The 13,341-nt window shown below is 48.3% G+C and overlaps 1 protein-coding gene across 1 annotated transcript in view; it reads right to left on the minus strand.

The window, feature by feature from the left end:
• nup210 (nucleoporin 210) overlaps nt 1-13,341 on the minus strand; it is a 45,794-nt gene that overhangs the window by 3,631 nt on the left and 28,822 nt on the right. The window contains exons 24-38 of the mRNA XM_007903395.2: nt 13,027-13,162; nt 12,422-12,484; nt 11,601-11,780; nt 11,077-11,157; nt 10,727-10,858; nt 10,220-10,378; nt 9,941-10,032; nt 6,526-6,700; nt 5,691-5,866; nt 5,196-5,416; nt 4,457-4,593; nt 3,837-3,963; nt 1,606-1,752; nt 856-1,106; nt 105-321 (exon numbers count right to left, since the gene is read on the minus strand). Of these exons, the coding sequence (XP_007901586.2) occupies nt 105-321; nt 856-1,106; nt 1,606-1,752; nt 3,837-3,963; nt 4,457-4,593; nt 5,196-5,416; nt 5,691-5,866; nt 6,526-6,700; nt 9,941-10,032; nt 10,220-10,378; nt 10,727-10,858; nt 11,077-11,157; nt 11,601-11,780; nt 12,422-12,484; nt 13,027-13,162 (2,294 nt within the window). The remainder of the gene's footprint in view (nt 1-104; nt 322-855; nt 1,107-1,605; nt 1,753-3,836; nt 3,964-4,456; nt 4,594-5,195; nt 5,417-5,690; nt 5,867-6,525; nt 6,701-9,940; nt 10,033-10,219; nt 10,379-10,726; nt 10,859-11,076; nt 11,158-11,600; nt 11,781-12,421; nt 12,485-13,026; nt 13,163-13,341) is intronic.

A 13,341-nucleotide genomic window follows, 5' to 3' on the forward strand; every position in this document is an offset into this window, starting at 1 on the left:
CCTGTGAAGCACTTTGAGACGTCTCAACAATGTGATAAGGCGCAGAATCAAATGTAAGCATTATTATTACTCAAGGAGCAGTTTATAAAATGCTGAATTGGTACCTTGTCCCTCGAGGCTTTTATCAGTGATGTGCAAGACCCTGACTGGCACCGAGATTGACTGGTCAGTCAGTGAGTTGGAGACGGTGAAAAAAGTTGACGCCGTCCCTTGGCTCATCAGCCTGGCGTCAGCAAGTGTCACCGTGTACTTCACAAAACTCTGAGCCCCGTAAAACCTCTCCTTCTCCTGAACAATGATCGCTGGGGATCCCGACTTAACCTGTATTGGTGGTGGTGGTGGGGGGGAAGAGAGAAAGAGCACAGGTTGTATTTTATTGCTGTGTGTCTAACAACATGTGGAATATTAAATCATAGAAATGACAGTGTCCTAACCCAACAAGCCTAGGCTGACCCTCCAGTGCAATTCTGTGTGTGCGTGCCTGCGTGCGTATTTGTGCGGGTGGGTGGGTGGGGGGGGGGGGGGAGAAGGGGGAGGAGAAAAGGGATAACTAAAATTGTCAGAGGCATTGTGGTTTGGATGAGATGTTAAACCGAGGACCTGTCTGTGTCTGGCCAGATGGACATTAAAGATCCCACGGGGCTATTCGAAAAGAGAAGGGAATTTTTACACACAGTGTCCTGGCGAACAATCAATCCTCGAAATAAAATGAGTTGACTCACTTGTGGCTGTTTGTAGGACATCGCTGTGCACAAATTGGCTGCCACATTTGTCTACAAACACAGTCACTTCACTCCGCAGTCAAATCCAGTGAAGCGCCTTGCGATTTCTGACCCCAGCCGATTCACGCCTTACCTCCAGGTTCCTGAGAATGTCGGAATTGCCGAACACGGTGATCTCGGTGGCCCCGTACAGGTTGCTCAAAAGGATCTCGGATTGATCCGTGTAAAAGCCGGGAAGGAACGGAACCTCAGCCGCTATCTGCTCTCCAGAGAAATGTACTCCCACGACAGCAGCCTCCACATGGAGCGAGGTTTTAGCTGTGCTCAATAGTTTAAGCTGGTGATCAGTCAGTTCCTTCATGGCAATGGTACAGGTATAATGTCCTGGCGAGGGAGGAAAGCCACACTTATTAGAGTCGAGTTACTTATTTTGCTTCAATGGCTATGATGCAATTAGGTATAAATCATTGTCAAAGAAAAGGAGAGGAAAATGGACTAAATTAAATCTCACTCCAATAGGCTGTCAAAGGGTTTTCATTAAACAGCGCGAGATGATTGGATTCCTTTCAGAAAATCTCCTGCCTGGACTGCGTTCGATGCTTTCATGCAACACAGGATGCCTTGCGAGGCTGGTTCAGGTGAGGAAGCCCCTTCGGCTCATCTGATCTCTTCCTTCCAGAAACAACCGCCTTTCCACCACGGTAGGCTACTTATAATGCCTCCCAGTGTCCCCGGCGTCTGCTGTCTTCCTTTATCCTCTACCCATCCACTCTTCCTCTATCCCTCTGCTTTTCCTGGTTTCAGTCCCGAAATTGCTCTTTGCAACTCTAACCCCGTGTCCTCCCTCTCTGCGGATGTGGAAAGTGGGTAAGGAACGCTGTACCTGGGTTTGTGTTGAACCCTGTTTGGACGCTGAACAGGTTTTGAGCCGACATTTCGATGGCGCCGTTGGTGAAGCGGAGGTTACAGGTGATGCTGGACTCGGGGTGAAGCTCACGGATGGCATCGGCGTGTGAGGCTGTGCAGTCTCCTGAACCCACAAGAGGAAATGGAAGGCAAGTAATAATAATAATCCTTGCAGTTGATCTAGCGCCTTATCAGGTCTTTGTGACATCTCAAAGCGCTTCACAGGATATACTGTAAAGTGTGTATTTTGTGGGTGAAATAAAGGCACCATCCAATGGAGGAGCAAAAGACTTTTACACACCACAGTCTCCGTCTGATTCACATACTTGTTTTTAAAAAAAATCACTATATTGCTATTCAATTATTTATTGCTCTTAAATTCAAACGAGCTGTCCAACCCTCAAAAGCGATGAGACAAAATTAGCTTGTAATTCGGATTCCTCAATTGGCAAAGGGAAACTAACGTAAAAGCCAAGGGGAATGGGGTTAGAATAGAGAGCTCCAGTGGGGGAGCGAGCACCAGCACTGACACGATGGGGTCATGTCTCCTTCAGGCCTGCAAACTATCTGAGATCTTCCATGGAAAGCTGAGGGGGATTTGCTGGTAGTTTGCTGTGACGGGCAGTAAAGGATTACAGAAAGTGCTCGTGTCAGTACCGGGATCCCTGTGAAAACGCTGAAGGAGACTGAAAACTCTTGGCTGCCTCTTTGCCTTCACTGATAATGTAGGATCAGCGAGAACGTTGCCAAGGTTGGGAGCCAAGAAATTACCTGCATCAGCACAGCTAACATATCAAAGCGGTCAACAGTGAAGAGGGGAACGGAAAGGCTCTCGCAGAGCTCTGCGTTTCACAAGGGAATTGTTTTTCCCTGTCCAAAATAAAAAAAAATTGGTACTTTAAAAATTTAAAATTTGATAAAATTTTTCACCCACAAAATACGGTCAATCCACTTTACAGCGGATTCTTTGAAACGTCTCAATGACATGACAAGAAAAGGCGCTAAATCAGCAGCAACAACAACTTGCATTTGCATAGCGCCCTTCGCGCCTCGGAGCGCTCATACCGAATCCACGGATCAAACGCACTCTTACACAGAGCCAAAATGTTGGCAAAAAAAAAGCAAATGAAGTTTGCGCTGTGATTTACGCAAATTAAGTAAATATAAGTGTCTCCTCCTGAACGCCCGTGTTTACAGTTACACCGTATTACACCCTGCAAGTGCTCAGCTCTCACCGAGACCATCTCGCTGCTATATATAGGGGTATTAGTGTTGAATGCCAATTGCGTGTTAAACGCCTTGTTAACAGGCTGACATTGAGTAGATGTGCACCAACACACGGTTTGTTATTAATTAACACGTGAAACGGCTGCTTTATTGACCCATTTAACAAAAAATAATCCTTACAACAAATACCGAACGACTGTATATTATTGCGCTCCACCACTGGGCACAGGAGGAGGCCATTCAGCCCCTCCAGCATGTTCGGCCATTCCATAAGATCATGGCTGATCTGTACCTCAACTCCAATTACTTGCCCTTTGCCCCATATCCCGTAACCCTGACTAACAAACACCTATGCACCTCAGTCTGGACAATGTGAATGGATCCAGCCATAATCCACAGCCTTTTGGGGGGGAGAGAGAGAGAGAATTCCAGATCCCCACTGGCCTTTGGGTGAAAAAATGCTTCCTGATGTCACTCCTAAATGGTCTGATTTTAAGATGACGCCCCCCCCCCCGTTATGGTTTCCCCACCACCTCCCACCCACCCACCAACCAAAGGAAATATCTACCCTATTAATCCTCCCTTTATCATTTTCAACACCTCAATCAGATCACTCCTCAACCTTCTTAACTCAAGGGAATAACAATCCAAGGTTATGAAACCTGTCATCACAGTAGTTTACCCTGACGGCAGCATGGCTGGTGGGGGGGTGGGGGGGGGAAGGAGAGAGGGGTGTGGCGGGGAGTGAGTAAAGATATGTTTCAACAAATGAGTAAAGACATGTCTCACTGGTCCTCGGCGAACGTCAGATGTGCTTTGCTGCAACTCTTCCAAGCGTTCACTTCATCTCAGCTTTGTGTTCAGAGACGGCGTTAGATACAATTAATCACGTGTGGAGCCCGCTGCCAGGACAGGCAGACAGCCTTCCGACTCTCCAGACCCCAGTAGCTCTTTCCCACCGAGACAAGAGAGAAAGATTACCTTTTAAATTGCTGTTGCTCTCTCCAGTGGTGACGGACACCCTGAAGCTCCCGGCCCCAGATTGGCTGCTCATGTGGGCCCCGCTGATAACTTGTACCACGGTCTGTCCAGCCCCCAGGACCACCAACTGCAAAGAAACGGGGTGGGGGAGTCATAAGATCAGACTTGCCCAAAGAGCTTGTGCGTTTATAATAATAATAATCCTTGCATTTAATACAGCGCCTTATCACGTCATTGAGACATCTCAAAGGGCTTCACAGGATATACTGTAACGTGGATTGACTTTGTATTTTGTGGGTGAAACGCGTCAGCCAATTGCGCACAGCAGCGTCCTATAAACAGCCGTGGACTGAGTGACCACTAGCCACTAAACTGCAGTGTCACAATGCAAGGGACGGTTAAACAGGTGGCAAAGTGCCATGTCGGGCCTAAGGTGACTCCCCAATGCAGCACTGGATGGGTTTGCATGGTGGGAGGTGCCGTCCTTCGGATCTCCCCGTCTGCCTGTTCAAGTGGACGTTAAAGATCCCGCGGCGCTATTCGAAAAGAGAAGGGAGTTTCTCCCTCTCTCTCTCTCGGTGTCCTAAACAAAAATCCCCCGAATAAAATTGGTCACTCACCTCCTTGTAGGTTTTCAGATATCCAGGGACCTCGTAATACACAGTGACGGACCCGGAATCCCTGGCCACAGCTGCCCCGGTTTTCGGATCAATCTGAAGGATGTTGATGGAGGAGGAGGTCCAGAATCCCAAATGACCTGCAGGAACAGAGCCAGAGTCCAGGCTTTATCATCTGTACAAACTGCCACACACAGGAGCTCATTCCACCCAATTTATCACTGTCCAACAAGCCCATCTATCTTCATCCCAATTTCTTGCTCTTTTCCAGCATTCTATAACACTCCTCCTGCCCCCACACGGACCTGTCTAATTCCTTCTTTAAATGTCCCTGGCAAATCATTCTGATAAATCGTTTTTTTGTGGGAGTGAAGATCTTCCTAACCTCCCCTTTCATGCTCTTAGTCAACATCTCGCCTCTGTTTACCCAGCAGTAAATAGGAACCCGGTTGTTAATCGATTGGTGGGTCACTTTTCCAGGGGCAATAATCCCTTCCAAATAAATCAATAATAATTTGGTCACTCAATGCACAGCTGTTTGTGGGGACGCTGCTGTGCACAATTGGCTGCCATGTTTCGCCCACAGAATACACAGTGAATTCACTTTACAGTATATTCTGTGAAGCACTTTGAGGCATCTCAATGATGCGATGAGGCCCTGTATCAAGTATAAGGATTATTTTCATATTATTAAATATTCTGACTCTCTGCACAGGTGCCGGCTCTCAATCCTGACGCCTACCCTCATGATTGACGAGGTTGCTGCTGAAGCAGAGGACGTCTCCCACCACGATGCTCTCCACGGACCCCGGAGAGATGGCGTGTTGGACCGGCAAGGAGATGTAATCGGCAAAGCCTGTGTGCTCAGTGTCCCAGACTCCCAGCAAAGTCAGCCCCACGTTCACCGTCCTGATCACAAAGGTGTTGTTCACCGCTCCTTTCCCGATCTGGAGAAGGTCGTCCCTTTCACACAGTAAAGAAGGCGGCATTTTAGTTGCAACCGTCTTGATCACGGTGTGCTTGCGTGTGTGTGCGTGAGACGCATGTGGAGACTCATTACGTGTGTAAGCATATCAAAGCCAGACCTAGTGCCAAGTTCCATGCGTGCTGCTACAGGCTGGCAAAGGCCAAGGCTTGGGGGGAGCCCACAGATGACTAAGGATCACAAGTTAAGAGATGGAACCTATTGCCTGGTTTCCCCTTTTAGACTGAGTCAAACCTCGAGAGGGCAGGTTACCTGTTAGTCGCAAAGTTCACGACTGAATTGTGAGCGTGGAAGGTGTCTCCCGTGTGGTCGTGGAAATGAACCGTCAAAGTCAAGGTCATTCCCACGGGAATAGCAGGCTGGAGCTCCTTGTTGATGGTGTGGATGGCTGGGTTGGTGCTCATTCTCATGTAGGAGACAGGCGTCACCTGGGAACAGGAAACAAAATCGAAGCAAGAACGGTCAGTGATGGAGAGAAATAATAATCATCAATTTAAAAAAAAAATAGAAACGGGGTCACTCACCACACGACTGTATGTGGGGCTGCTGTGTGCAATTGGCTGCCGCGTTTCACCCACAAAATATACAGTTAATTTGCTTTACAGTAGATTCTGTGAAGCACTTTGAGACGTGATTACTATTATTATCCAATTCCACATAATAATGTAGCTAAACATATTCACTGGGAAACTTGTAAACACTTTGTTATTGATGAAAAGAAGAACTGGTGTGAACATCATCACTCAGCAAAAGGGACATTGAAAAATAACTTCACAATAATCTGGGATTTACAGAGGATAAAGAGGAACCAGAGATGAACAAATGACCAAAATGAGCCAAGCTGAGAACTACCCTAGAGCGTCTGCAGAAGTAACTGTTGGCTTCACTGTAAGTCACAACAATAATAATCCTTGCATTTGATATTGCGCCTTATCACGTCTTCGAGACGTCTCAAAGAGCTTCACAAGATACACTATGAAACAAATTGATTGTATATTTTGTGGGTGAATCGAGGCAGCCAACAGCACACAGCAGCGCCCCACAAACAGCGGTGGATTAAGTGACCAAATTATTATCGAGTCCTTACCTTGACAGCCACGGTGATGGTCTGATTCACGCCAAATTGCTCCTCGGAGTTGATCTCGATGGTAGAGATTCCGGTGATGGAGCCGGACGTCAGCACTCCGTGTTCATCCACTTGCACCACGGGAGGTTTGTCTGAAGAGTCCTGGACTCGGTAACTGAGCGAAGCCACACCATCCCTGTGGAACAGGTCAAGTCCTTGCGGTTAGCCGGTGACTGGCACATTGCCTATTGCTCAATGGCGAGAACAGAATTCCACCAGGATTTGGAAGCAGCGAGTCCAGAAAACCCTCGTTCAGACTCTGACCATCTGCCGGGAGCTTCATCCGGACACAAACCGAGATCGGTGATTCCGAGATGCTTCAGGCTGCAGCCACCAATGGCCATTTAAGAGATCCCTTTGCCCCAAATGGTTCAGGGTGGAATTATTGGGGTTCACAATGAATTATTCCACCCACAACTCGGGTAGTCACCAACCAGCCCATCGTGTAGGCTTGGGCAGTGATGCTGTCGGAGACACCCAGGCAAACACACCACCACATTTTGAGACAGACGCAACTCAACTCTGTCCACTCCCCACTCTCCGCACGAACCACTCGGCCCATCAAGCACAATAATTACCACAATAATCAACCACAAGAAGGTCTTTGATCAGGAAAAGTTTTTTTTTGTTTAAAAGAATTGAGAGAGAGAGGGAGATTTTATTGCATTTATCAAATTGCTGCGATGAGTAAAGATACTTACACAGTATCATTGGACTAATTCTAATTGGATGCGATTCAAATCCATGCAATTTCTCAGCTCAGAGGCCTCTGTACTCTGGCCTGGATGTGGTTTATTGTGGCCACGACACCAGGAAGTGGGCAGGAAGTCATTAGGCAGACTCGCTCCAGCTGCCCTCCAATTAGCCAGTTCGATACACATCCTGAGCGTTCACTTTAATTGGACAGGGATTGACCGTGCTGTGCAGAACACCACACAATGTGGGAAAAGCTGAAGGTCTCGGAGAAATGTTTCCATTCTCACGGAAACATCATTAAGCAAGAACGTCACCGACTCATCAAACAGAAAACTCAAGGACAATTATTCACGCGCAAATTATTATTTTCTTTTGTAAGATCTAAGTTGAGGCAGATTCTCTCCCTCCCCGGAATGCAGTTGGACTTGAGGTTTGGACCCGCTGTGGATTGGTTCCCATGCCCACAAAATAGTTTTGTTCAATAAAATGTACAGTCAATCCATTTTGCAGTGTATCCTGTGAAGCGCTTTGAGCTGTCTCAATGACGTGACAAGGCTCTGCATTGAATGTAAGGCTTATTATTACTATACCCTCCTCTGCACCATGACTTGTACATCACCCTTCTTGCACGTTAGGCTGCTGTAAAGCGACAGGGTGGGTCACTGCACAAAGAGAGGTGTAGGAGAGGGGAATGAGGGTTCTGACTGACTGAGAGGTGTTTAAGGCGAAGGTTTTGTTGGCAGGGAGCAGGGCCAAAGAATTTTGGGAGGGGATTCCGGAGGGCATGGGCTAGGTGGCTGAAAACCTTGGGCACTAACGTTGGGATGAAAGAGGGCGAAAAGAAAAAGAGACAGAGAAAATGCTCTCTCTCACTCAAGAAAGCCTCTTAAATAACAATAATAAAAAAAACGCTATTAAAGGTGCACAGTGCCAATCTGAGCAGCTCAAAACGTCAAAGCTCTGCTCGCCCCGGTCAGGCTCCGGTGCTCGCTCTGCCCTGCTCCGTGGCACTGGCTGAAGGCGTCCATTCATCTCCCTTCAAGCCCCAGACTGACTCTCTGCAGCTTTACACAGCGGCTAGCAGGCTGTCGATCTCAGACACAGACTAAAAGGCTCCAATTACCCGAAGGTCTGGCTGTACAGACAGCCTGAAGGGAGAGATCACAAGTGCTGCTGTGGGGAGGTGCAGGACCAGGCAGATGGAATGGGCCACATGGCATTTAACCCTTTGGAGTGCCACGACATTGGGCCTCGACCTGCCGCCCCCTCCCCCCACTCTGAACCCGGTAAGATACAATACGTAACGCTTGCATCTGATCTAGCGCCATATCACACAGTTGAGACGTTTCAAAGCGCTTCGCAGATCGACTGTGTACTTGTGGGCGAAACGCGGCAGCCAATTGCGCACAGCAGCCGTCCCACCAACAGTCGTGGGTTGAGTGTCGACATTTTCTTCTAACCCCGTAGATTTGAGCACGTTGCTCACTGAAATTCTAGACTCCCAATACACAAGCTGATCCAATCAGCAGTTACCTCCCAACCCACACACACAATGGCACTCCGAGGGTTAAGATATGTCTAGTTTAGCAAATGTCATGTTACATTTAATTGGATAAAATACATTTCCCCCCCACACGCTTCCCAAATTATCGAGCAGCACAATTCCACAAAAACCACTGGCCGTAGTTATGTCAAACTCAATTGCTCCCCGACACTAATTCCATTCCTGCACATTTATAACACTCTCATTGCCAAAGCAATCGGTCTCGCAAGAGCTAATTCTGCTCCGACCAAAGTGGGAAAGTGGAATAAGTTAGACAAGCCGGCCAAATCACCCCTGACACGCATACACATTAGACCACTGGTTTGCTCCACATCACTAATTGTTGCTCCTTCAAGCGCGTACGGTTTATGTGTCCATCGTCGCTACTTGACTTTTGAATTATTCTAAAATCACAGGTCGTTTTTATTTTGGGTTTTGGCCACTTGTCACGCTGATAAAAAAAGTCTCGCAGGCGAGCGGTTTGATCCGAGTGGTTAGAATTATCAGAGCAAAATAAGCATCTATTCTCCCTATAGTATTATAATACAATATTATAATATTAAGTACTCCCTGTTATATTACACTACAAAATAATGAGCATTTTCCCCCACTCCACACCATCTGTTTTCAGAGGACATAACCTTAACGTTTGTGGCTCTGTGAAGCGTTTTGAGATGATTATTATTAAAGTGGGTTTAGGACCTAGAAGAGAAAGAATTTCTTCTCGAGGGGAGTGATGAGAAGCTGGAAGTCACAGGTTCAGAGAGTCAGCGAAGCGGAACAGGTCGAGGGAATTTAGGAGCGAGAGATGAACGGACACTTGTTTTGGGGCAATTGGAGTAGTAGGTTAGGGAGAAAAGATTACAAGATTGTCATACACACACGCCTCATGTTATGTTATTTTTTTGGGAACAGCACAAATTAGATATCAAGCAGGGAAGCTTGCTCTCACCATCCCCCCACCCCTCCCCAATAGAAGGGACAGAGAAGAACCCAAGCCAAGATCACTTGAGATCAATCAGTCAGGTGGATACAAACCCACTTTACTTTAAAAAGCACCAGATTCATTGCCGGGGAAGGGTAGATAGACTTCACAGAGAAGGTAGGACGGCACTGCCAGCTGCTCTAAACACTTACCGGTTGGTTTGAAGTTTGAGGAAGGAATTTGGTGACATTAACAGCTGCTCGACCTCAGTACTCGGACTCAACAAGTGGAGTTTCTCAAACACCTGTGAAAGGACAGTGCGTAGATTTCTTTTAGGAAAATCTCGGGATTACAGCATATAGTTTGGGAACATGACATGTGGTGCACCCGACTGTCTGGATGGTGGAAGGCAAACTAGATGGACCTTTTGTCTAGCAATTGCATGAAGGGTGCTGCGTAAATACAAGTTGTCGTGTGGGGAAAAAAGGTACCTCAATCTGGATCTCGTCCGACAACTCTTGGGCCTGGTTTTCGAACGAGCCTGCTGCAGGATCGACCGCTCTCACCACCACCCTCAGCCCCGTTCTCCCCTTGGTTTTGCTGAACACGTTCATTGCAAAGTTGTTGGCGTCCAGGAGCTGAAAAGATGCCTAGAAAACGAGAAGAAAATGTCAAAAGAGCAAGCGAGGAAAAACATAACCCATCAGTTCCCACCCAACAATTCTCCATTCGCACGTTTTGTGAGGACAAACAGATATAAAACCATCTTAGTAAAGGTCCGTCTCAAGACCTACTCCTTTGACTGTACGTTTGATCATCTTCCAAGAAGGAATCAGATTGCTATTTGCTGCAGAAGTTGATTGAGAGATAGTGTCGGAGCTTTATTTAATTTGGGAACGGTCAGGTGGATTGCAATTGGCCGTTCCCATTACTCTTCAGACACCGCAATAAAGCGAGCAAGAACTTCACCCTAAAGCCCAACAGCTGACCGTACGTGCCTCTGAATGCCGTGTGCTGAAGTCAATGATGTCTCTCTTGGTGACTGTCCAGTGAAAAGTCAGGCCGGGCACTGCGTCGCCGAAGGAGAATGGCATCTGGCTGCCTGTCGTTCCCATTACGTAGACCGGCATCTGGGAACCAAGAGCAATCAATCAGAACCACCAACAACGAGGTGCCAGAGGCACCAACTCAACACCGGCAGACGTTCAGACATGTTCACCGTATCCCACAGCGGGCTTGCGAGCTGGCGGTCGACACGTCGCCAAAGAAAACGCAGGGCTTTATTGTAATTGAATCGAAGTTGCACGCTGGGAAGGCTCGATCAGCGAGATCTAAATGGGAACATTACCTGGGTGCCCGTCTTCATCCTGGTGATGGGGGCTCGGATCCTCACGGACTTCAGCTGGAAAACTTCCACCTCCACTTCGTCCTGATAACAACAACTTGCATTTACGCAGCGTCCCTCACTCGGGTTAGTGTCCCAGAGCGCCTGTCAGTGGCGGAGCACGACACCGAGCCTGGGGGGGGGGGGGGGGGGGGAGGGGACTTAGGCGCGGTCGAAGCGGAAGCTCTTCGGGCACGACCCGAAAATGGGGAAGGAATGTACAAGGCGGAGGGACAGAGGGAGAGCGCTCCACAGTTTCAGGGTGTAGTGGCCTGAAAGTACGGCCACTTATATAGAGAGCAAACACACAGTGAGAGTATTGCCAGGCAGTTTCCTCCGTAACCTCTCAACAGTAACAAATTACACTTGTATAGCACCTCTTCGAGTTGGAAAGACACGTCCCAGGGCGCTGGGCAATCGGGGGTTTAGGACTGTGATATCAAGAGATCACTGTGCGGTTTTGGACTCGGAGGTTGGCCGTCACTTACCTGGGAGATCACCACCACTTTGCCACTTTCGGCATCGATGGCCTGGACCACACCAGTCACTCGCCCATTGCCAACCGCCAGGGCCTTCACATGCCCGATGTTACTGACCTTGGCAAGGCTCAGGTCACTGATGGAGAACATGATGTTGGACTGAGGCTGAGGGCCTCCCTCAGCAGTGATCTGCAACAAGACGTGACCCATTTCACATCAGTGGTGTCCTGTAGCGTAGTGGTTAGCGCACTCGTGGTTTGACCGACCAATTGCGCACAGCAGGGTCCCACAAACAGTCGTGGATTGAGTGACCACTCAATTTTTTGGGTGGAGGGATTATTACCCCCGGAAAGCGATCTGCCAATCGACTAAAAACCGGGTTCCTACTGACTGCTGATAAACAGGTGTGTGTGTGTGTGTGTGTAGAGTAAGGAAACCTGCCTAAGGTTTCACCCTGTCCGGGAATCGAACCTGGGCCTTCTCGCTCGCCAGGCCAGCGCTCTAACGACTACACTACAGGACGCCACACAAGACAATGTAAATTGTGTGGTATTGTAATGTAAAAAATGGGAATTGTATTGTATTTTCGCCGCATTCGTTCCCCAGCCCCCCCTCCACCCCCCACGACACCGCCCGCCTCCAAACCTAGGTTAACAGAAGGGAAGAACAGAGCAGGAGCTCATCTGCAGGAGACGTCCAGAATTAAAGTCAAGGTATCGAGAGGGGAGGACAGGCTGAGCTGTGCAGAGATACTCCTCAGTGGGAGAGAGAGAGAGAGAGAGACGCTATAAATATTAAAATCATCGAAATTCCTGACTTTACAAACGCACCTGCATCATAGCTCCCACCATCAGGGTTAGCTTCCTTGGGATCAGTCTGAAGGGACGAAATACCTACGGAAGCAGAGGGAGAGAAAAATAAGGCACAGTATTAAAGATTCAATTTCAGATTAAGGTCCCCTGAATTGTCTCGGCCGGACACCTTCCCCGTCATTAACAGTCGCGCAGGCTACTTCACGCCACTGCCCAAATTTCTTTACACAGAAGCACGGGGTTGGAATTCCACCGAGTCCTCGCTTGCGAGACTTTGTGTGTTAAACATCGAACACTATAATAATACTTAGATTTGATACAGCGCCTTATCACGTCGTTGAGACGTCTCAAAGCGCTTCGCAGGATACACTGTGTGTTTGGGGGGGAAACATGGCAATCAATTGGGCCCAGCGACGTCCCCACAAACAGTCGTGGAGTGAGTGAACAATTTTATTTGGGAGATTGTTGGCCAGGACAGACATCCTCAGCTCTGCATTGGAGCATCAGTTAGACAACAACAACAACAAATGACATTAGTATAGTGCCTTTCACGTGAGTTCAAGGTTATTTGGGGGATTGTGGAGCAGGATATCGTAGGATCGCGAAGGATATTGCAGGATCACCTCGATTTGCTGCGGTGCTGAGCTGAGCTTTTTGCCGTGTTTATTGGTGACGGTGGCGGTCAGGCTGGTCTGCCCGATGGCCGCTCCCTGCACAGAGAAGCTGGCCGTGTAACCGTCCAGGGCATCGTCCAGCGGCCTGAAACAGACACAAGGCGATTCAGAGAGAAGCAACCCAGGCCGACAGCAGGAGAGCAACAGCAAAGAATTAATAACCAAAGTTATTAACCAAACCAACCAATGGAGCCCAGTGCCAATAATTTGGCGTCTGTGTGTGCGTGTGCATGTGTGGTGCGTGTGGAGGATGGCGGGAGGCTG

This window comes from Callorhinchus milii, unplaced genomic scaffold (genome assembly GCF_018977255.1).
Source record: "Callorhinchus milii isolate IMCB2004 unplaced genomic scaffold, IMCB_Cmil_1.0 Scaffold12, whole genome shotgun sequence".
Taxonomy (NCBI): Eukaryota; Metazoa; Chordata; class Chondrichthyes; order Chimaeriformes; family Callorhinchidae; genus Callorhinchus; species Callorhinchus milii.